Source organism: Nycticebus coucang, chromosome 10 (assembly GCF_027406575.1).
Source record: "Nycticebus coucang isolate mNycCou1 chromosome 10, mNycCou1.pri, whole genome shotgun sequence".
In the NCBI taxonomy this organism is placed as follows: Eukaryota; Metazoa; Chordata; class Mammalia; order Primates; family Lorisidae; genus Nycticebus; species Nycticebus coucang.
In genome coordinates this window covers 43,586,061-43,609,921 of record NC_069789.1, presented here as the reverse complement: position 1 = coordinate 43,609,921, position 23,861 = coordinate 43,586,061, and the positions used below count along the sequence as shown (strand labels likewise).

General features: G+C 38.4%; 1 protein-coding gene across 2 annotated transcripts in view; it reads left to right on the top strand.

Annotated features, from left to right (window-relative positions):
* Window positions 1–13,319, top strand: part of SPATA17 (spermatogenesis associated 17) — a 287,476-nt gene extending 274,157 nt beyond the window's left edge. Inside the window, exons 10-11 of one of the 2 annotated variants that reach the window (XM_053606767.1) lie at window positions 9,475–9,557; window positions 13,067–13,319. In XM_053606767.1, coding sequence (XP_053462742.1) covers window positions 9,475–9,555 — 81 coding nt within the window. In that variant the 3' untranslated portion in view covers window positions 9,556–9,557; window positions 13,067–13,319. Of the gene's footprint in view, window positions 1–9,474; window positions 9,559–13,066 lie in introns of those variants that run through there. The other variant, XM_053606768.1, reaches the window with a different exon arrangement.
* The last annotated feature ends 10,542 nt before the right edge of the window (window positions 13,320–23,861 follow it).

Here is a 23,861-nt window from a genome sequence, read left to right as displayed (position 1 = left end):
GGCAGAGGGAAGCCATGGGAGCTAAGAACAAGTGCTTCCAATGTGGTCAGACTGGCCACTTCAGGAAAGATTGCCCCCAGCAGCACCACCCACTGGGCAAGCCACCTGGCCCCTATCCAGAATGCAAGGGTGACCACTGGAGGGTAGCCTGTCCCCAGAGGCGACGGTTTCTTGGGACAGTAATCCCATCAGCATCCAAGCTGGACTGAAGGTGCCCAGGGCACATTCTCATGGCTCCAGCTTGTGTCATCACCCTTCAAGACTCCCTGCTCTGCCTCATAATAAAGGGCCAGGAGACAGAATTTCTTGTGGACACTGGAGCAACCTTTTCTGTACTCCTCTCTAACACTGGTCTTTTATTCCCCCAAATCTGTAACTATACAGGGGTGTCTGGAAAGCCAGTTACCAAATTTTTCTCTCAGCTTTAAGCTACAGTTGGGATGGCTGGCTGTTCTCTCACACCTTCCTAATCATGCCTGAAAGTCCTGTCCCCTTTGGGGGGAAGGGCATACTAACTAAAGCAGGAACAACCATTTATATAAATATGGGACAAGAACCTATACTATGCCTTCCCTTATTAGAGACAGAAATTAACCCAGAAGTGTGGGAAGGGACAGGTGGGAAGAGCAAAATATGCTCAGCCAATCCAAATTAAGTTAAAAAATCCCACCATCTATTCCAATCACAAACAATATCCTCTAAAGGCAAACACTAAGAATAGGCAAATACCCATAATACAAAATCTAAAATGACAGAAATTATTAATACCTTACCATAGTCCATGTAACACTTGTATTCTAGGAGTACCAAAGCCAAATAGAACTTGGAAACTAGTACAAAACCTCTGCCTTCTAAATGAAGCAGTCATTCCTCTCCATCCTATTGTTCCCAATCCGTATACTTTATTATCTCCTATCCCTGAAAAGGCTGCCTATTTCACAATCTTAGACTTAACAGATGCCTTTTTCTACATTCCTCTTCACGAGAATTCCCAGTATCTATTTGCTTTTGAAAACTCCTCTGACTCTAACACCCAGCTCACGTGGACTGTGTTACCCCAGGGATTTAGGAACAACTCTCACTTATTTTGACAAGACTTAGCCCAAGATTTGAGTCATTTTTCATATCCTACAATGACTCTTATTCAGTATGTAGATGACATTCTTTTGGGAGCCCCAAATGCAGAGGAATGTCACAAAGCTACCCAAGGTCTATTAAACTTTCTAGCTGATTGTGAATACAAGGTTTCCATGACGAAAGCCCAATTATGTGTTCCTGAAGTTCACTATTTAGGTCTCCAACTTTCACAGGGAAAAGAGCCTTGGACAAAGAAAGAATAGAACCCATATTAGCTCACCCTACACCTCCAACTCTCAAACAGCTTTGAGGCTTCTTAAAAATTACAGGGTTTTACAGGCTCTGGATTCCTGGATATAATGAAATAGCTAGGCCACTCTATTCTTTAATTAAAAATGTTCAAAAAGAGGGCCTGGTCACTCTAGAATAGGAACCAGAAGCAAATAAGTCATTCCAATAGTTAAAAACTGCTCTTTTGCAGGCCCCTGCTTGAATCTTCCTACTGAACAACAATTTAATTTGTATATTACTAAGCAAACAAATTGCTCTAGGAATCTTAACCCACACCAGGTCCAGTTTTACAACCTATAGCTTATCTTAGTAAAGAAATTGACACTGTGGCCAAGGGATGGCCACACTATCTATGGTTTGTAGCAACTGTAGCACTTTTAACCTCAGAAGCAACTAAGCTAACCTTAGGAAGACATCTAATTATCTATACTTCTCATGAACTTACTGGGCTTTTAAATTCAAAAAACAATCTTTGACTGTCAGATAACCACCTTCTTAAATATCAAGCCTTATTACTGGAAGGGCCAGTGCTACAGTAACTCACCTGTGTTGCTCTGAATTCTGCACTTTCCTCCCTGAATCCAACAAGGAAATAGGACATAATTATCAACAAATTATAGCACAAACCTATGCAGCTAGAAAAGACTTACAAGAAACCCCCCTACCTAACCCTAACATAGTTTTGTATGTTACAGAACTATGCTGTAGTTACTCAATATACTGTAATTGAGAGTGGAACCAGCGGGCAATTAACTGAGCTAAAAAATTTAACCCATGCTTTAGAAACTGGGAAAAACAAATGAGTCAATATATACACTAACTCAAAATATACCTTCCTCATTTTACATACCCATCCTGCTATTTAAAAGGAAAGACAATACCTAATTCCCAATGACTCCCCTGTAAAATATCATCATGAAATAAATGGATTCTTATAAACTGTTCATACTCCACAAGAAGTAATAGTTATTCATTGTAACAAATACCAAAAAACCTTAGATGAAATTTCTAAAGGTAACCAACTTGCTAATAAAAGAATCTGAAATAACAACACAGAAGGGAATAATCCCCCTTGTAGCACCCCTCATTTGAGAGGAATCACTTGAGAATCATATAACTCATTATACCCCAAAAGAAAAGAAATTGGCTTTCTCCAAAGACTATTCACTACATCCATCAGGCTAGCTACAAAATAGAAGTAAACTTTTATTATTACCTACTGCAAGTCAAGAGAAAATACTTAAAACTTGACATCAGTCTTTTCATTTTGACACTAAAAGTACCTATCAAATGACTAAAGTTCTTTTTAATAGAAAAAAAAAAACTTATTTAAAAAACATCCTAAATACATCTTCACATTTAACACTAAAAGAGCTTTTGTCTCCTAGAGATCTAGTCATGATCAAAACTCTTCCCTCCAATTCACCTTCCCTAACCCCAACTTGGGAAGTTCCCTTTTCTGTTATTTTCTTCTACAACTGTTAAAGTTAAAGGAATAAATTCCTGGATACATCATTCACGAGTAAAATCCTGAAACCCTCCACCTCCTACAGGAGTGAACCGTGAAGAAAATCAACCACAGTCCACCTACACTTGTGGGTCTAAAAAAGATTTAAAGTTATTATTTAAAACAGGAAAAAAAAAAGTGTTAATACAATTTTCTCTCAAAAATCACAGACTTTACTAACTCCCTCCTCTCACTGTTCTATCCTGGCCTTTTAATGTGTTAATCAGATTTATGTCTTTCAAAGGTGATATCATCAAATCACAACTGTGAAAAGGGTTCCAGTCCAAGACCTGTCATGGACTCCTGGATCCCCACTCATCTTGAGACCCTAACTGTCCCCTTCTATTGATATAGGGTTTCCTCATTCCAGCCTGGACAAGGAACCCCAGTCTCCTGGGCCTGGGCAATTTCATGAAAATACCCTACCATTTTACTCCAAACTAGAAAAAATCAACCCAGATCCCAGATTTCCATTTACTGTGAACTCTGGATCAACCTCCTCCAAGAAACCTCTAACTGCCCCCCACCCCCACCCCGTATCACTGTCCCTCTTCAGCAAGAAACAGTTTGGAGCAGTCAGCACCCCTTTTCCCTAACAGTAGTTACAGCTTCTATTTAGAGAGGGAGGATTGATACAGGATTCCACCACTCAGGGCTGGACAGGGACCACCCCCCCCACCCCCACCCCCATTCTCTAGGCCCAGGTGAGCTCAGAAATCAGGCCCCCATTTCCAGGCACAAACAGGCTGCCTTTTCCAGGACATACTCTCTGGGCTCTAACAAGATCATGAACAAAACAGCCTGAGATGGTTTTTTGGGTGGTTCTACCTTGAGTAGGGAGCACACTTCCTAATCCCTTCTCAGAAACAAAAACTGTAAGGACCTGATAACTTTGCCCTAGTGGAGGAGGAACTACATTCGTTTGTTAATTCACTCATTAACTTCAAAAAGATGCCCCCCCCCACCAAATACTGGCCAAGTATAATTCTCAAAACCTAATAGCCCTAGATAAAGAGCCCATGTAGAGACTCCCCAGTTGATTCTTTGCCCCTTTCAAAAGCTCCAGTACTTTTTACTTCTGCATTCCTTTCTGTCTAATAAAAATCCTATCTTACCACTAATCTGTGGTCCTTGGGTTCATTCTTCAAATCCCCCGAGACCAAGGATCTACTGAAAAAGAAATTCCGGTATCAATCACTGAGTTTACAATATGTGTTGAGAGCAAAGTTTGATCTTGCAGTACCAATGCCAGGTAATCTTTTATACGTGCCAATAAATTCTCATTTGATGAGTCTGGAAAATCCCAAGTGCTACCCAGACTTAATTGAGGTCTCACTCAGGAAATATCTTTGATTAAAATAGTATTTAATACTTGGCCAAAAGTTCTTGCCACCTTCCCTTTTTTTGTAACTCTTAGAGAAAAGTCTTGCCAATATTTTCAAGCTGAATATATAAATGATATTTTAAGCTGAACAATATGTACATAACCTTTGATTTTCATCATGTCCTTTTAATTGTAGTTTTGTGTCTTACAGTATATCATCAGTACTGTCATGCTTAGTAACATTGAAGCTAGTTGTTTAAACACTTACCTGTGAGTATCTGGTGAAAAGCCTTAAATAACTAGATAAACAGTGCAGCTGCCAACCTAAAGTAATCTTACACTTAGGGGGTGAGTGGCCCAGGAAATGTGCTCTTTGTCATTTTGACTTGGGTTTGAAAATGGACCTGGGCTGCATTCCAGCTCAAAGAGCCGTTCACTTCCAAAGACTCCTAAATTGTCCCAAGGAGCTCATTTTGGCAGTGGATTATTTGTGTTTGGCTGGGCATCCTAATAGCAGAAGCTGTCTGCTCTGGCAAGCCAGGGGCTGTGGCAGCATTTAGAATTACCATCCCCAGTGTTTTCTCTTGATGAGGTTATTTTTCAGAAAAGCAATCCTCCACCCCCCATTTGAAAAGTGACACTGCACAAGTGGTGTGCAGGTGATTTTCCTGAGCTCATAAAGGTTCCCATGGCAAGATGACCCGTTTTATTGTGTCGGAGGGAAATTTTAAACAAACAATAAGCAGGATCGGATTTCTCCCCAAACCAAGCTATCTTAATGGTATATTCACTTCTTTCCATACCAGAGGTAAGGAATGGTTATTGGTTGACTAGGGCTAAGTGAGAATGTGGGATTTTAGAGCAAATACTAAAGAGTAATAAAGATTTTCCTATAGACAACACAGAGGGTAGGTACTTACAGAGTCAGTGCTTACCTACACAATTATAAATGAATACTGTCTGACAATACAAATAACTTGGTTTTGGTTACAATAGGTTGCCACAGCTAGCATAGTGCCTGACATGCAGTAGATGCCAAAATGTTATTGAATGAACAGATGAAGGTCTAACATGGAATTAGCTTTTTTATATCAAATGACTCCAAAAGATGATCCACACGGATGAAGGAAAAAAATACTTTCTATTTCTATTTATTTTATATCATTTATATATACAGGGTGGACATAAAGTTTGTGTGTAATTTAAAATAGTTTAACATAGTAAATTGCACGTAAACATTATGTCCACCCTGTATATGTTAGCATTCGATTATAATATCAATGTTACACATGTATAATTTTATACAAATGACTAGACATATGTTGAGGGTGCTTGTTCCAAATAGTTTTACTGATGGACAATATCATCAAACTTTTGTTTCACCATTTTATTGCCTTATAATCATTCTCCTATAGGTGTCATTGGAATTTATTTACTTGTAAGTAGACTATGGTAGGTATAATATGAATAGATTTCTACCATGGGAGGAATGGATGAAGAAAATACTAAGTGCTAAGTGCCAGATGTGTCTGGTATAATTCTCACAACAACCTTGTAAGGTAGCTATGCCCATTTTAAAGATTACAAACCAGAATGAGTTAGGAAGTGTTTCCTGTTCTTTTATTTTCTAGAACATGTTATGGAGAATTGATATCATTTCTTCCTTAGACAGCAGAATTCATCAGTGAAACCATCTTGGCATGTTTAGCAGGTTATTTCCTATTGATTGAATTTTTAAAAATTATAAGTCAGGCTCTGTGACACAGCCGGCCGTCCTAGCTACTCAGGAGGCTGAGGCAGGCAGTTCACTTGAGCCCAAGAATTTGAGAACAGCCTGGACAACATAGTGAAAATCCTGTCTCTAAAAAGTTTACATTCCCATTTAGATTATCATTATTTCCTTGCATGAGTTCTGGTAGTTTGTGTCCTTCATGGAATTGTTTCATTTCACCTAAATGGTCAAATTTGTGGTCATAGAGCTCCTAGTAATATTCCTTTATTTATCTTGTTAATATTCATGGGATCAAAAGTGATGGTCCATCTTTCATCTTCAATGTTAGTAATTTGTTGTTTTTTTTTTGTTTGTCTCAGTTAACTAGACAAAAGAACCAGCATTTGATTTTGTTGATTTTCTCCACTATTTTCTTATTTTCACTTTTCATTGATTTCTGCTTTGATTTTATTATTTCTTTGCTTCTGCATACTTAGGAATTTGATCTTTACTTTTTCTATCTCTCAAAAAGGAAGCTTCGATTATTGATTTTTAGATCTTTATTCTTTTGTACTATATACATTCAATCTATACATGTTCCTCTAGGCACTGCTTTTGCTGCATCCAACAATTTTGATAGGTTGTATTTTCATTTTCATTTAGTTCAAAATATTTTCTTCTTTCTCTTGAGATCTCTTCTTTGACCAGTGTGTTATTTAGAAGCATGTTCTTTAATCCCCAAATATTTTGAGATTTTTCCGGCATTCCTTTTGTCATTGATTTCTGGCTTAATTCCATTGTGGTATGAGAATAGACATTGTATGATTTTTATCCTTTTAAATTAATTAAGGCGTGTTTTGTGGCCCAGGATATGGTTTATCTTGGTGAATGTTCCACATGAGATTGAGAGGAGTGTGTTTTCTGCTATTGCTGAGTGAAGTAGTCTGTAGATGTCAGGGTTATACAATTGACTGACAGCACTGTTCAGTTCAATTGTATCTTTGCTGATTTTCTGCCTGCTGCATCTGCCAGTTACTGATAAAGGGGCGTTGAAGTCTCCTACAACAGTAGTGAATTCATCTGTCTCCTTGCAGTTCTATGAGTTTTTTTGCCTCATATATTTTGATGTTCTGTTGCTAAGCACATACACATCAAGGTTTGTTATTTCTTCTTAAAAAGCTTGACCCCTTTATCATTAATTAATATTTCTCTTTACCCCTGATAATTTCCTTATTCTGAAGTCTGTTTTGTCTGAAATTAATATAGCTATTCCAGCTTTCTTTTGATTCTTGTTAACATGGTATATCTTTCTGTATCTCTTTACTTTGACTTTGTTTGTGTATACATTTAAAGTGAGTTTCATGTAGACAGTATATAGTTGGGTCTTCTTTTTTTATCAAGTCTTTGTCTTATATTGGTGTATCTAACCATCTACATTTATAATGATCATTATTATAGGTGGTATTAATAACTACTGTATTTGTAACTTTTCCCTGCATTGCCCTTGTTCTTTGTTTGTTTTATCTTCCATTCTTTTAGGCTTCTCTCATTTTAATTAAGCATTTAGATCATTCCATTTTCTTTCTACTCCTAAGCATATCAATTATACCTCTTTAAAACAATTTGTTTAGTGATTACTCTAGATTATGGAGTATGCACATATTACTAATCCAAGTCCATTTTCAAATAACATTTCACTGTTTCATGGGTTATGCAGTTTTCTCTTATAACAGATAATTCCCAACCCATCTACCATTCCTTGTAACATTACTGTTATTCATTTCACTTATCTACAATCTATAATCACCAATGAAGATGTTATTATTATTTAGAACAGAACTGTTATCTTTTATGTCAATTAAGGAAAATAAAAATAAAATGTTTTATTTATCTTAATTTATTCTTTCTCTTTATTTTTTACATAGAGCTGAATTTCTAACATACACGTTTCTTTCTCTCTGAAAACTTCTTTTACCATAACTTGCAAGGCAGGTCTATGTTTTTGAAAATTAAAAGAAATAATTCTTTTACATATGTTACATATATAGAAGTAAAGCTATTATAGGTTTACTATAATAGGTTGCCAGCATAAAATATCACCATTAGATTTTTTTTTTAATTTCTTTTTTTTTTTTTTTTTTTGGCTGGGGCAGGGTTTGAACCCACCACCTCTGGCATATGGGACCGGCGCCCTACTGCTTGAGCCACAGGCGCCGCCCCACCATTAGATTTTTAATTTCTTTATTTTTTATTGGTTTTATTAGACACATAGATGTCTAAACTCTATACACTCCAATTTAAGTGATATAAATGATTTACTATTACTGAGATGTCATGCAACTGTTGCAACTGTTGCAAAGACTGTCTTGATTTCTGACTACCTCCAGAATTACAATTTGGAACAAAAAGAAGGCAAGAATATGGATGCTCAGCACCACAGAAAAATGACCATTCATTATACAAAATTCTATGGCATTCATGCCATCCAAGAGGAAGGATTTTGTTCGTGTTAATCAATTTGTCTTTTATCTAAGCATCTTTGTTGCCCAAATTGTCTTTGCACTGAAAAGCAGTATCTGTCACATTCCACCATCTTTCAGGTCACTTGGGCATGACAAACACAGAGCAACAGATGTGGGGCTTTTCCCTGGGGTTTAGGAAACATTAGCTAAAAAGGCAGATATTTAGGGTTAGAGGCTTTGCTGCACCAGAGTGGAAACCCAGGTCTCTAGTGGCATGGATACCCACATGTGTTCTTTAACACATTTGCTTTTTGTGTGTTTGTAATGTATGAGCCCTCTAAAGAGCTGGGCCCAGGGCAGAGGTCCTTTTCTCCTAGGTTTTCTTAAGAGAACAACAATAAAAACTCAGCCAAAATTACCTCCCTTAAGGATAGATCTTCTTTCCAGCCAAAATTACCTCCCTTAAGGATAGATCTTCTTTCCAAGACGAAACACACACGTTTATATATTCTGATCATTTATTAACAGTATTCACTATTGATTTAGTCGCTGACTTCTTTAGTGACTTTGCCTGCTTAATATGCACGAAAAACATTCATTTCTATCCTCAGTCAAATTTTGCTTTTCTGGTTGTGCAACAAAAAATGATTTCTCCCTTCCTTCTTCTGAACTCCCTTCTTTTGAATCAGCTCTGTGGCACAGAACATGGTCTGCCCTCAGTTGTAGTTATTTGGACGGATTACCTCTCCATTGCCGTTCATTCAGTGAACAAATATTCATTTCGCATAAAACAAGACCGACTGTATGAAATCCAGGTAAAATGTTTAGATTGTGAGCTTTTTGAAGACAGTGGCATTGAGCAGCGATGCTGTGGGTGTCATCCATTGCTGTTAAAACTGTGTCGAAGCAAGCCTCACTATATCTGACTTCCAACTGATAAAACTTCTAAAACTTACAGCTAACATTTGTTTGAAGGTGTAACAGGAAATTTGAAGTGCAGCTGAATGAAATCTGTTTAAAATTTAACATAATCTAAATAATGGTGATAATAACACAAGATCAGTAAGATCTCCGTGATAATCTTTGAAATTTTTCTTCCTAGGATTTCCAAACTGTATTACCATCATTTGATCTGTTCTCCAAGTATGGAAAATCATATTCAAAAGCTGGACAAATTATATAAAGGTATGCATTTTTGCTAAGAATTACTTCAAAAAGTATTTAAATACATAGTAATATAAAAAAATCAAATGAGAGCAATGTTAACTATCAAGTATTTTAAAAACCTGCTGTCATAATATTTATACATAATGAGATTCCATAAATTTCTTTCATTCTAACGTAATAACTTTTAATGTTTAAAAATAATAGATTTTTGCCTTTCAAATCTTTTCTGCAAAATGGACCAAAAATATATCAATAAATAGAAATGGGGGTGGCACCTGTGGCTCAAGGAGTATGGTACTGGCCCCATATACCAGGGGTGGTAGATTCAAGCCTATCCCTGGCCAAAATTGCCAAAGAATAAATAAATAAATAAATAGAAATGGTAAGAATCTGAAGTACTCTTTATCTTTAATTAATACAATAAATAAATACCTAGTTATTACACAATACAATGAAAAAATACCAATGGTGTTCAAATACTAAACTATTTCTCAACATTTATTGATACAGTATCATTTAAAATACTATATTCAGTAATGTTCATTATGTGAAGTATGAGGAGTCTTAGGAGATACCAAAGAAATAGAATCTAGGATCTTGATTATCAAATTTACATGATAAAAGACAATGAAGATAACCACATAAAATTCAAGATAGCAAAATAAGCTCTTAATGAATGCTGTGTTTATTTGCTAAGGTGTTTTAGAATAAAGAAGTTGTTACAATCAAACTGAGACTCCTAGAAGGCATTCTGGCATTTTCACCCAAATATAAAGGTGTCAGGTGAAAACAGCAAAGATTGCTACAGCTGAAGGGCAGAGGCAGGCATGAGAAATGACGAGAGTTAGAATTCCCTAGATCTCCCCCCACACCAGGAACCAAAGAGGACCAGCGTTCAACCTTTGAAAGAGCACAGAGCAAATTCAAGGAATTTAAGTTCCTGAGAACCTAAGTTAGTTCGTACCTCCTCTACCACATTTAACTCTGAGAGCTTCAACTTGGAAGTTAATATATTAAATGCAATGTCTATCTTTTAACTACTTCAAAGTAGTACATAAGTGGAAGTATGAAATGTTCTCATCTAACAGAAAAATTTATATCCACTTCAAAAGTCTATAAAGTATTATTCTCAGTTGGAGCATTTGTCTGGTATTTAAAATGTTTTGTATTTTTGAGTGACTTTAGTTTATAATTCAAAGATATATCAGTCTATTTATAATGATGAAAGACTGAAACAACTTGAATACCCATTAATATATGGCAAGTTAAACAAATGGTAAAATGCACAAAGTGAAATATTATTCAGGCTCTAAAATTGTTAACATAGATCTTTACCTATTGATTTGAAAAAAAATGCCCATAGTAGATTCCTAAGAAAAGAAGGTTGGATTCGAAACACCTTGTATAGTCTGTTTGTTGGAAAAAAAAGTGTATATGTATATATATATGTGTATATACACAGATGTTTATAAATATATGCATATGTGTATTTATGTATACATAGTATATGTGTGTATTTATATAAAACATACTAGCACATACTTACATATTAAATGTGTATATATACACATTTGTATATTGCAGAAATGTTGATAGTGGTTACCTTTGTTGTTGAGATTCTAAGTACTTTGGGGGGTACTTCTTTTTATTTCCATTTTTTGTTGGAGACAAAAGCAAAGTGTTAAAACAAAATACTTCAAGAGAGGCAATTTACTCCACCAATTACAAAAAACATCTTGACTTTATCCTATTTAATCACAATGATTTAGAGACATTATCTTTTTTCCTAAAGAGAAAATGACTTCCTAAGTTTTTATATATAGAAAGACAAGGATGAATAGCAAATGTTTCATGTTATTTTTGATTTAAAATGCAATGCAAAGACACAAATATGGGACAGAATTTTTAAAATATGTTTACCGATTCTTCTCTTGGATTTTTAACTATTTTGATCATTGATGATATTATCAAAATGTCATCCCTTTTTAGATAGGAATGAAACTCTGGTGTTTAATTTTGGTAAGTGAAGGTTAGCAGCCTTCAATAAGGCTCTCCTATTAAGATTTAATTTCACCAAATACAACAAAGTGCTTCTGCTCTTTGTAAAAAAGGCCAAGATGAGGACACTTGCATCAAACTGTTGAATAAAGATGCTGTGTAATTTTTAGAGCTATCTATTTGATTGCTTCGTTCAAGGTAGTTCATCACTTCACTATAATTCACTCGACATTGCCTCTTACACCTAATACTACATTTTCCCATCAGTCTGATTAGAAATAGTGATGCTTTTATCAGATTAATCTTTCTTTCCCTTAGCAGGTATGAGTTTAGGATAAACAGAGACCACACCACCTACCTGTTATCATTGATGCATTAAGATTTCAGCCACTGAAATTGCTCAGAGAGAATTAGATTTTAAACACACACACATTTTAAAATCTACTCTCTGACTAGGCAAATGTGACTCCTTTCATTTGTCTTGTTAACTGGGCACTTTTTGTAGCCACCAGCAGCCTCCCCAAAGCACTTTGGTCTAAATCGGGAAATGCTGTGTCCTGCGAGGGTGCTTTGCCATCTTTTTTAGCTCCATTCATTTTTCTAGACCGAAAAGTCTCTTTAAAGATTATTGTGGAAAAAAAATTAGCAAGATAAGGTGAAATTATGAGTTGTGATTTTATGGACTGGATGTGTGCAAATCAGTCTGGTATCAATGTGAGTTTTCTTGCATTATGTGCTTCACTATTTCCTCCAGTTCTCCTTTGCAGTAGGCCTTGGTCCAGGCTGTGTGAGCCCTGATGAGATAAGTTTTAATTATATTACTTGCTGGCATGAAAGACAATGTACTTTCTCATCTTCTTCATAAGAATTTGGTGTATGAATGACTCAAATATCAGAGAAAATAATGAAAAGTAAATATGATTAGTGCCTGGATCGGGAAAGGGGTAAATTGCTTGTTACAAAGGAAATAAGATTTTAGCAACTATATAAGGAAAAGGTTATATAAAGGGAGAGTGATAATTAAACATATGAGCTGTGTGTGTGCCTGTTAGGAGTTAAAATTTTAATTTAGTAAGAAAAATCATAAACATTTGTCATTCAGTTTTGTGCAAATTTATAACGCTTTTAAGTTTAGTCATAGTGAATTGACAAAGAAAAAGAATGCATCTTTGGTATGTTTGACTTGGTTAAATTGTCCTTTAACTAAAAATGTTACAACCACCCCACCTGGCCACGGGAAGGTGTTTTGCTTGGTTTTTCCATAGCAGAGGCAGACTTACTGGCCACTGCATTTGTCTAGGGCACCCATTGTCAAGGCCATTGATCAAGGTCCACAGCAGTGCAGACAGAAATCAGAGCGCAGCACTGCAAATGAGTGAAGGTGGGGGCTGTGGCATCCCAGATAGTAACCCAGCCAAAGCCAGGAGAGGAAGATGTAAATAGAGAATTTGAGAAATCAGGTCAGTGAGCTTCTTCTTCTTCTTCTTCTTCTTCTTTTTTTTCCTTTCATTTTATTGTTTTGGTTTTAGAAAACAAAAGAAGAGGAAATGTAAAAATGAGGTTAAGGTGTGAAATGATTGTGAAGTAGAAGACCCCACTGCCTGGAGTTCTGGATTCTACTTTCTATCTTAGCCTCTGCAGTTTTTCTCTCTCTTTTATGTGCAGAAGAAAAAACTGAAACCATCTCCATTAAAAACTATAGAATTCTACAAGGAAAATACAAGTAAGACTCCTATAGGAAATACACTTAGCCCGTACTGACTATGATTTAATAAACTATAATATTTTATAGCCTTAGTCATGAATTAATTATTTTCTGTGTGTGTATGTATGTATGTATTTTAAATCTCCTAAATACATCTTTTGGAACAAATACTTAAACTGGAGTCCTTTACTTCTGAAAATGTCTGTCATAACCACAGCCTGTCATGACCAAAATGGTTCCATTGAAGTGCCCGTATTCTAACCCTGTCACTCTAGTCACAAATGAAGAGGCCTGCATTGGGTATCCTATAAGGGCAACTAAAATGTAAGTAGGATGATGAATGGTTTGAAGTATAGCGAGTGTGAAGTGGTTTGGCATAAAAGCTCTGCCCCGAAGGGAAATAATGACTCATTAGACCAATTAGAACCCCTTCACACCATTGGACTTGAGCCCATAGACAAGTGGGTATGACAACAGAAACACAGGTGCTCTCAAATAGAGAAGGTATTAGCAGATCTCTGCCGCAAAGACAGCAAAGAGACAATTTGGTTGCTAGGGCCGTGTTAGACCCCATGTGACTCTAAACTACAGTGAGTTTCCCAAGAAGCTGGGCTTTTGCAAGGCTCCTGTTTTTCATAAGAGACCTGCATTTTCCTACAATCCTCAGATGTTAACTCAACAATTGTGATTACTAAAATTTTTAGTGTAGCCCAATCCCATGTATTCTTACAATAAAACTTCCTGCAGTGGTTCTCAACCTTCCTAATACCACTATCCTTTAATATAGTTCCTCATGTTGTGGTGACTCCCAACCATAAAATTATTTCTGTTGCTATTTCATAACTGTAATTTTGCTACTGTTATGAATCGTAATGTAAATATCTGATATGCAGGATGGTCTTAGGTGACCCCAAAGGGGTCGCGACCCACAGGTTGAGAACCACTGTGCTAGAGAAGCCTTAGTCTTGGGTTTCTTGCATCTGAAGGGAATAACACAAATCTTATTGCATATGATTTTGAGGTTGGATCCAATGATAGCCCACAGGGATGGGAAATGTGATTTATTGATTTCTTGATAAATCACACTTTAATTGATAAAAATTTTACTTTGAAATTTCTCGCCAGCAAAATCCAGACTTCAGGAAATGCTATAGTCCAAGTGACCTGTTTCTTAAACAAATAATTTGCAAAGTTAAAAAAGAAAAAGTAGGAACTTATTAAAAAGGCATATCAAACAATCAATGTGTGTAGAGTTTTTGAGCTCTTGATTTGAATAAACAAACTATAAAAGAAAAGCTCTTTCTAGACAATATCAAATACTGATTAGAAATTGGGTCTTATAAAACAATTATTTTTAGGTGTGATACGGTATTGTTTTGTTTTTAAAGTCACTGCCTTTTAGAAATACATGTTGAAATGTTTACACATGCAATGATGTGACGATGGGATTTAATTCAGGTGTCAGAGAAGAGGAAGTACAGATGCTCCTCCACTTACAATGGAGTTATGGCCCAATGAATCCATCTAAATTGAAAACATCATAAATTGAAAATATTGTATCTTGAAAATACATTCAATGCACCTAACCAACACCATCATAGCTTAGTTTAGCCTACCTCAAATATGCTCAGAACACTTATATTAGCCCAAAGATATTGATAATTATATCACATATGATTTTAGATACAGATTTATAGTTGTATATTGTTTTAGATATAGATTTTGATATACACTAAGTGGATTGATCCTGAGGTCAAGTTATAATAGAGGTTTGGGCAAAGTGTTCCTAATGGGAAATAAATAATCTTTCATATCTGTAAACTTTAGTGTAGTTATTCACGCAATACACTGTTGCAGTTATAAACTCAGACGGTATTCTTGTCTTAGGGAAATTATGAAACTTGTTCTCAATTGCATCTCACTCTTACGCTGGCCCTCACATGTATGGGCTACATCTCACATCCACTTGGTAACCATTTTCTGTGCTGATCTTATCTTCAATTTCATTTTTTTTTTAACCCCAGCTCTTCTTTTCAGTTTGCCCTGATATTTCCTTCCATTTTATTTTCTTTCCCATTGTAAGCTAGGAGGCAAAATCTTTTAGGAACAACATGGAGTACTAATAAACTACGTAGAACTTATCTAAGGTAAAAATGATGCCTAGGAAGGGTCAGTTTTGCTGCAACAGGCAGAATTCACTTGGTCCAAGTTCTAGATTGTAATAAACCACTTACTATAGGAAGTGATAGATGCATTCTTATTGAAAACTAAGTGAGGGAATGAATGACCCCTGGGGAATATTGTTTAGGTTGGTCTGTTTTCCATGATTTAAGTTCAGTTCTAGTCAGTTGCTCTCTCTTAGCTTATTTAAAACCACAACACATGGCGTGTTTTGTGCGACATCTTCAACTACTCTTCTGTTCTTTACCAACTAGCAAAAGATTCCAAATGAGAGTAATGGTGTTCATTCGCACTGACATGGGAATAGTTCTTAATTACTCCCTAGAAAGAGTAAAAGATTGTGTAGTGCCAAGCATGTGTGTTCATTACTGTCATTTTATAATTTCAAAACTTTTTCCTGTGAGAATGGGGTGAATTCAACTTGATCTGGAACTTGTACTTTTGCTTTTCTATTGAGTCTCACTTTCCCCAGCAGGCTCCCTCACAGGGTGAGGAACTGCTAAGCACACCTCCATGTCCAAATACTCCAACTCATTAATGCGGGAAATCTCCCTGCTGTCCGTGCTAGCAGATACAGTCACTTACTAGTCCATTGAGTTTAGTGTAGAGTTCTTGGCTTCATAGTCAGGATCATGGGACACAGTGAGGCAATACATCAGCACGCTGTGACTTTAAGCAATCCTTCCCACAATATGATGTGTCTGTGCATTAAAGAATCCTTATATTAACAAATGACAAAGCTGCACATACTGGTCGGAATGAATCACTGAAGCCAGTAAAGGGTCTGCTTAATATTAAGTTGAAAAGTTAATTTGCTGCCTTATAGGGGGCATTGTAAGATCATACAAATTGCAAATGAAACCCAAGCTCCTATTATGAAATCAAATAATGATTATTTACTAGGCTTGAATTGTTCCATAGTTAACCTACTTTCCAGCTGGAAATTAGTCTGGGCTGTTTAACATATTTTCAAGGCATTTATATTTCATTCCAAACTACCTAACAGAAACTAGTTTTCATACCTCTTTCAATGTGGAAGTAATACACTTAAATGAAAGAAACATGAAAACTAAGTTACAAAATAAAAAAAGACTAGTTATTTTTTCCCCCAGAATAGTATACAAGGGCAAGGATTGGTTCTGTATTCGGACTTAACTGTTGTGAGCTACTAATGTCACTAAGCAGAAGAGAACACATGGCAAGATCATTCTGTGATTTTAGAGCCTGAATAATTTACTCTTTCACAACAAGGATTCAATATAGAAGCTTTAGCTTTCAAACGTCATTGTATTGAAAGTAGTATGAGCAGAATTCTTGGTTTAGTAAACAGAAGATGAAGTCACTAGAATCTGAAGTGTACTGTGGCTCAGTCGGTAAGGCACCGGCCCCATATACCGAGGGTGGTGGGTTCAAACCTGGCCCCGGTCAAACTGCAACCAAAAAATAGCCGGGCGTTGTGGCGGGTGCCTGTAGTCCCAGCTACTCAGGAGGCTGAGGCAAGAGAATCGCTTAAGCCCAGGAGTTGGAGGTTGCTGTGAGCTGTATGAGGCCACGGCACTCTACCGAGGACCATAAAGTGAGACTCTGTCTCTAAAAAAAAAAAAAAAAAAAAAAAGGGCGGCGCCTGTGGCTCAGTGTGTAGAGCGCCGGCCCCATATGCCGAGAGTGGCGGGTTCAAACCCGACCCCGGCCAAAAACTGCAACAAAAAGGAAAAATAGCCGAGCGTTGTGGCGGGCGCCTGTAATCCCAGCTGCTTGGGAGGCTGAGGCAAGAGAATCGCGTAAGCCCAAGAGTTAGAAGTTGCTGTGAGCCGTGTGACGCCACGGCACTCTACCCGAGGGCGGTACAGTGAGACTCTGTCTCTACAAAAAAAAAAAAAAGTGAAAACCTGATTATTCAGTGTAAGATATTTTAAAAATTTGTCATATGCCTATAAGGTTGAGCAGACAGGATTAGAGTGGGATGGTACTAGATAAGGAAAATTTATTGGAGGAAGCAAATGTTAAGTCCTTGCAAGGATCTTGAATTGATTGAATTGAAAATAGAGAGGGCTTATCTGGGGGGGAAATTTTTACAGAAGTAAAATCACAGAAACAAAAATGACCAAGGTGTATGAGTACGGGTATTTTTAAAAAATCTTAATTGGGCGGGTAATGAAAAATGATTAAAATAGTTTGATTTGAAGTAAGCTTAAGGAAGGGAATTAAACTAGACTAAATATTCAATTAATATAAAAGTAAATTGACTCTGGCAAACTATTGATAGCTTTTCATTAACTCATTCACTTAATTGGCTTCAAATATCCAAATATTTTGAAATACTTACAATACTGAACATTTCCCCATTTTTATTTTTATCACTCTAGAAACACAAACATAACTTATTCACAGAGAAAAAAATACTTCCATAAACAATATGTTTGTTTCAAAATATTACTCTTCTATCAAGTGGATAGACAGCAACTTTTCTCATTAGCCGGTAAAGAAAAAAGAAGGGAGAGCTAGGAAGGGACCTCCTACCTTTAGGATATATTCACTCACATGCTAATAGCTCAAATATTTAGCCCTAAAGAGTCTACTTAAGCAATTCAGTAAGATTTTATTTGCTTCTTGGTGGTAGAGAGAAACCTAGGCCAGAAGCCTTGGGAGGCGGTAGTGGAAGTGACTCTGAGGTCCAAAGAGATGACAATGAGTGAGTTTTTCTCCCTCTTCTGTTTCCTGCTGTAAAGCAATAGATTTTATCAGAACAATCCATCTATTAAAAAACAACAACAACAACACAAATACAAGACCACCTGTCAAAATGCCTCAGAGAAGAAACAATGCAGCCATACCTCGAGGGGCAAGAGGTTGGAGAGAAGAAATAAAGGTTTAACAAGCTCCACTGCACTAACCCTTGAGACATTTCTGTTTTTTATACACTGCACAACCAGAAAACCAAGAATCTAAGCAGAACGTGGCAGCTAAGAGGGTGAAAAGTGAAGCCGCCTTGTGTAGTCCCACGGAGCTCCGGAGATCTAAACTGGGAGTACAGGGCTCTGCAGGAGGTGCACTCAGGAAGTGGAATGCAACAATAAACAGTAGGTGACCATTGCCACCACAACACTCGGTGACATGGAAGAATCTCGGAAATACAATGTTGAGTAAAAGCTACCAGACATAAAAATACATACCAATAAATCATTTCATTTATTTAAGGTTGAAAATAGGCAAAACTAACCTCCGCTGATTTGGTAGGAGCCCACAGTGAGTGCAAGAGAACGCAAAAGATCTCCCGGGGGTGTGTGATGTTCTATTTCTCAACCTAGGTTCTGGATACATTGATGTGCCCTTGTAAGAATTCAATGAGCTGTATTTTTCTTGAATTGGGCACTTTCCTACATGTCAGTTTTGCTTCATTTGTGAAGTTATTGAAGCAAGAGTGTAAGGGGGGAGGGGAGAGGGAGAAACTAACCCCTCAGCCCTGGGGAGCACCTATCTTCTCTGAAGTCTGCAGCTCAGCTCTCCCTGGGTTTGCTTATGCAAAACAGGCCCAAGTACTTACTGGCTACTTTTACAGAGAAACTGGAAATGTTTCCATGAATTCTCCTATTTTTTAGGTGTTAACAAAGATGTCAATGATGAAAACCATGCATAGTCACAGCTGGGTGCTTTCCCCAGTTGGCAGGTTTGGCAACTGTCATGGCTTTTTCAAATGGCTCTGACACTCACCAATACATGTGATCTTGGCAACATTTTATCACCTCTCTGAGCCTCAACTTTCTCATCTGTGAAAATTAGGATAATAATACTTTCCTCTCAGGGTTATTAAGAGGGTTGACTGCCTGTTAAAACCACTGAACAGGGGGCGGAGCATGATGGTGGACAGGACGGACGTGTAGCCCACCTCTCACAAGCCATCAGGTGAGAGGAAAGGCGGTCTGGACCTTCCCTGTGTGGATCCCTCTGGATTATTGGAGTGGACAGACAGTTGGAGACGCCCAGCGAACTGGCGGATTGCAATATATGAGAGGTAATTTAAAATCACAGACTCTGTTGTAGAGATTCTTCCCTGCTTGGCCGGCGGCCAGCAGGCCCCTCCCCTACGGAGGTCAACAGCTTGTAAATGCTGACAAAACCCAATTGACAAATAATTCCTGAACTGAGGGAGTCATCTGAAAGGAGAGCCACTCAAAACCACGGGGAGCTGGGCAAACTGTTGGACAATTGAAGGGAAGGGATCCTGTCCAGGAAACAGACATTTTGAACTACCCAAAAGGGTGGGCACCTTTCCCCCAGGTGTTGGAGGGGGCTGGCGGTTCAGGCTGCGCTGGGAACTGGCGGGCGCCGATCCAAAAGGGAAACTCTGAACCATAAAACTCAGAATAAGTCCCCCAAACGCTCCAACCACGGGAACCGGCTTGAAGCCGCGGACCCGGCTTTAGCTCCTAAAGCCACGAAGCTACTGAAGCTGCGGACCCAGTTTTACCTGCTAAACCCCCGAACTTGGCTTCAGCCCAGGGAGCCAGCTACAGCAGATAAAACCGCAAGCCCGCCAACTCAGCACCACTCCCCCTACAGCTGATTGCAGTCGCCAGTTTGCAGGAGAACCTGGGAACAGAGTGGACACCTGCACTGAGTGGGAAGGTCGGTCGCAAGTGCTGTCTGGAAAAGAACAGCCGAGGTTACACAATTCTTAGGTGACAAACTTTTACAGAAATTCCAAAATGGCGATCGGCCATGGAAGGTGGTTACCATGGTAACAGTATAAACTGTAAATCAGGTATAAGTCTCGGAACCACTCACAGCACCACCTGGTGTCCAGAAAGTATATTGCAGTATGAATATATTCCTACGAAAGTTGTTCCTTACAGCAGACATATATATATATATATATATATAGGTATATTTCCACACGCAAGAATATTTTTGTAGTTGGTGCCTTTTTTTTGTTTTGTTTTGTTTTTTTGGTTTTCGTGGTTTTATTTTTTTGATTGTTTTGTTTTTGTCTGTTTTTTCCTCACCATTTTCTTAGAGGAGATTTTGATAATTTTTTATTATTACTTTTTATATAGATATATTTTTTATTTCTATGTCTTCTAATTTTAATTTCTTCTTTCTTCTCATTTAACATCCCTACTAACACCACTTTTTCTCTTTTTTCCTTTCTTTCAATTATTTTACGATTATCACGATTTTTATTGCAGTTGTTCTTATATTGCTGTTGTCGTGGCTGCTACCTGTATGTCTATGTGTTTCCGTCTGTCTCTGTATCTATGGGCCCGTGTGCCTGGTAACCTTTGTATCTGTTTATTTGTTCATTTGGTCTCAATGAGCTTGGTGTTACGACCTGCAACTCTGAGCTCCTAACACTCCCCTCCACTCACTCCGTGATCTGGACACCTGCCCCCCCAGGAGTCCAGATTCTTGGGTGAACTCTCGAGAGGTGCAGACAGGACCTGGACTGCAGCTGGCCAGTGCTGACTCTGTAGCAAACGAGCAAGAAGACGACAGTCGGCTAAGAGGGAATTACACTGGAGCGGTGGTGCCCCGAGGTGCAGAGCAACAGCCATCTTCAGCAATAACAAGGCCCACCCCCAGATATCCCATAGCCTCTCCTCCTATCTTCCTGGGAAACCAGATGAGGCTGAGCATCTTCTCAGATGGCAACCACCATGGAACAGACCTGGGACTGAAACACAGGCCCCGTGAGTAAAGGGTTTGCCTGAGGTGGCAATGACCTGGGTGGAACACGGGGACTAGAAAACACACCCGCAGAGCCGGGAAACTCCCAGAGTGGGGCTGATCCAGAGGACTGCTTGACTGAGCCTAAGATGCACCTGGCCCTCAGGGGATCACCAGCCTACAGACAAAGGAGGCCAAGAGGCTACAGCCGACAAATGATCGTGCTGCAAATACAAACCCGCAGGACTAAAGACAGGGCCTGAGGCACAGGTTCTGGGAACTCAAATCAGCCTCTCCTCTGCAGAAGAATCTAGCAGAGTCAGAAACAAACTCCCACAGGGTTGTTCCGTTCACCCAGTAACATAAACTAAGGGTGGGGCTGGAACTGAGTGAACGCCTCCAGCCTCCACCAAGTGCCCAAGGTTGACAGGCCACACCAACCCCTGCTGGATAAAGACAGAGAGTAGCAGCCTAGACGAGCAGACACAGACTAGCCTGTGACTTAGGCAGGTGCAAACCCCTGGAGTATCTGCTTACTGCAGACAACTGACTGGGTCACAGCCCTGTGGGGCTAGCAGTGACTGGGTGTGACAGAGCTGCAAGGTGGGGAAGGAGGCATCAATCTTCCCTGACTGATCTATTTACTGGGTGGCTCTTCCTGACTCCACGCGGCACTGCAGCAAGCCATATTAGAGCAGTCACCAGACCCCTGTGATCCAGTTCCCAGGGACCTCTTGAACTCTCCCACCTGAGGCAGCTGCTGACTGAGACAATTGATTTGGACACTTTGAACTGAGCCACTCACCTGGGGACTATCCAGGTGGTGCCCCGGGTATGTGGTTGTAGGAAGGTTTGATTTTCCTTTTCCATTTGTTGCCTGTGGTGGGTGGGGTGACATAATTGCTGGTATTTCTCCACAGCTGACACTTCAACCCAGAGTAACTGTTTCACTAGGGTCAAATAGAAACCAGCTGAAAACAAGACAGAACCACTTAGCCCCTCTACACCAAACAGGGCCCCAGTTTCTCAGGCCACAGCACTGTACGGGTCCTCGACAAAACACCAGGAGAGAAATCAAAAGGAGTAAAACAATCATGGGGTGGAATCAGCAGAAAAACTCTAGTAACATGAATAACCAGACTAGATCAACCCCACCAAGGAAAGATACGGCAGATGTAATTGAAGATCCCATTCACAAACAACTGGCTGAGATGTCAGAAATCGAATTCAGAATTTGGACGGCAAACAAGATTAACAAAATGGAATTAGGAATTCGTGGAGAAATTCAAAAGCTGTCTCAAGAATTTAACGAATTTAAAGACAAAACCACCAAAGACTTAAATACACTGAAGCAAGAATTTGCAGCCCTCCAAGATATGAAAAATACAGTAGAATCCCTTAGCAACAGAATGGACCAAGCAGAAGAAAGGATCTCCGACATTGAAGATAAAGCCTCTGAACACTCCTAAACTCTAAAAGAGAAAGAGAAATGGAGAGCAAAAATGGATCACTCTCCCAGAGAGCTCTGGGATAACTCGAAGAAGGCAAATATCCAACTCATAGGAATTCCTGAAACAGATGAAGTGGCCTCACTGGGCGCAGAGGCCCTTCTGCATGAAATTATGAAAGAAAATTTTCCAGACATGCCTAGAGAACCTGAAATTCAGATAGCAGATAGCTTCAGAACCCCAGCACGACTCAACCCCAATAAGACATCCCCCAGGCATATCATAATTAACTTCACTAAAGTTAATATGAAGGAGAAAATTCTCAAAGCGGCCAGGTGAAAGAAAACTATTACTTTCAAAGGGAAGAACATTAGAATGACTGCAGATCTCTCTGCTGAAACTTTTCAAGCCAGAAGAGGGTGGTCATCAACGTTTAATCTCCTCAAGCAAAATAACTTTCAACCCCGGATCTTGTACCCAGCTAAACTGAGTTTCATTTATGATGGAGAAATTAAATACTTTAATGACATTCATATGCTAAAGAAATTTGCCAAAACCAAACCAGCTCTTCAGGATATTCTCAGACCTATCCTCCATAGTAACCAATCCAATCCTCTAATACAAAAGTAAACTCACTCAGAAACTTCTGATCAAACTCCAACTTCCACAATGGCAAAATGTTTAAAAATGCCCACTGGACTTTTGAAAAACTCAATACCCCAAATTTCACCAAACTTATCAATACTCTCCATTAATGTAAATGGCTTAAACTGCCCTCTAAAGAGACATAGGTTAGCTGACTGGATACAAAAACTCAGGCCAGACATTTGTTGCATACAAGAGTCACATCTTAACTTAAAAGACAAATACAGACTCAGGGTGAAAGGATGGTCATCCATATTTCAGGCAAATGGTAACCAGAAAAAAGCAAGTGTTGCAATTTTATTTGCAGATACAATAGGCTTTAAACCAACAAAAGTAAGGAAGGACAAATATGGTCACTTCATATTTGTTAAGGGTAAGACTCAATATGATGAGATTTCAATTATTAATATCTATGCACCCAACCAGAAGGCACCTCAATTTATAAGAGAAACTCTAACAGACATGAGCAACTTGATTTCCTCCAACTCTATAATAGTCGGAGATTTTAACACTCCTTTGGCAGTGATGGATCAATCCTCCAACAAAAAGCTGAGTAAAGAAATTCTAGATTTAAATCTAACCATCCAGCATTTAAATTTAGCAGACATCTACAGAACATTTCATCCCAACAAAACTGAATACACATACTTCTCATCAGCCCATGGAACTTACTCCAAAATC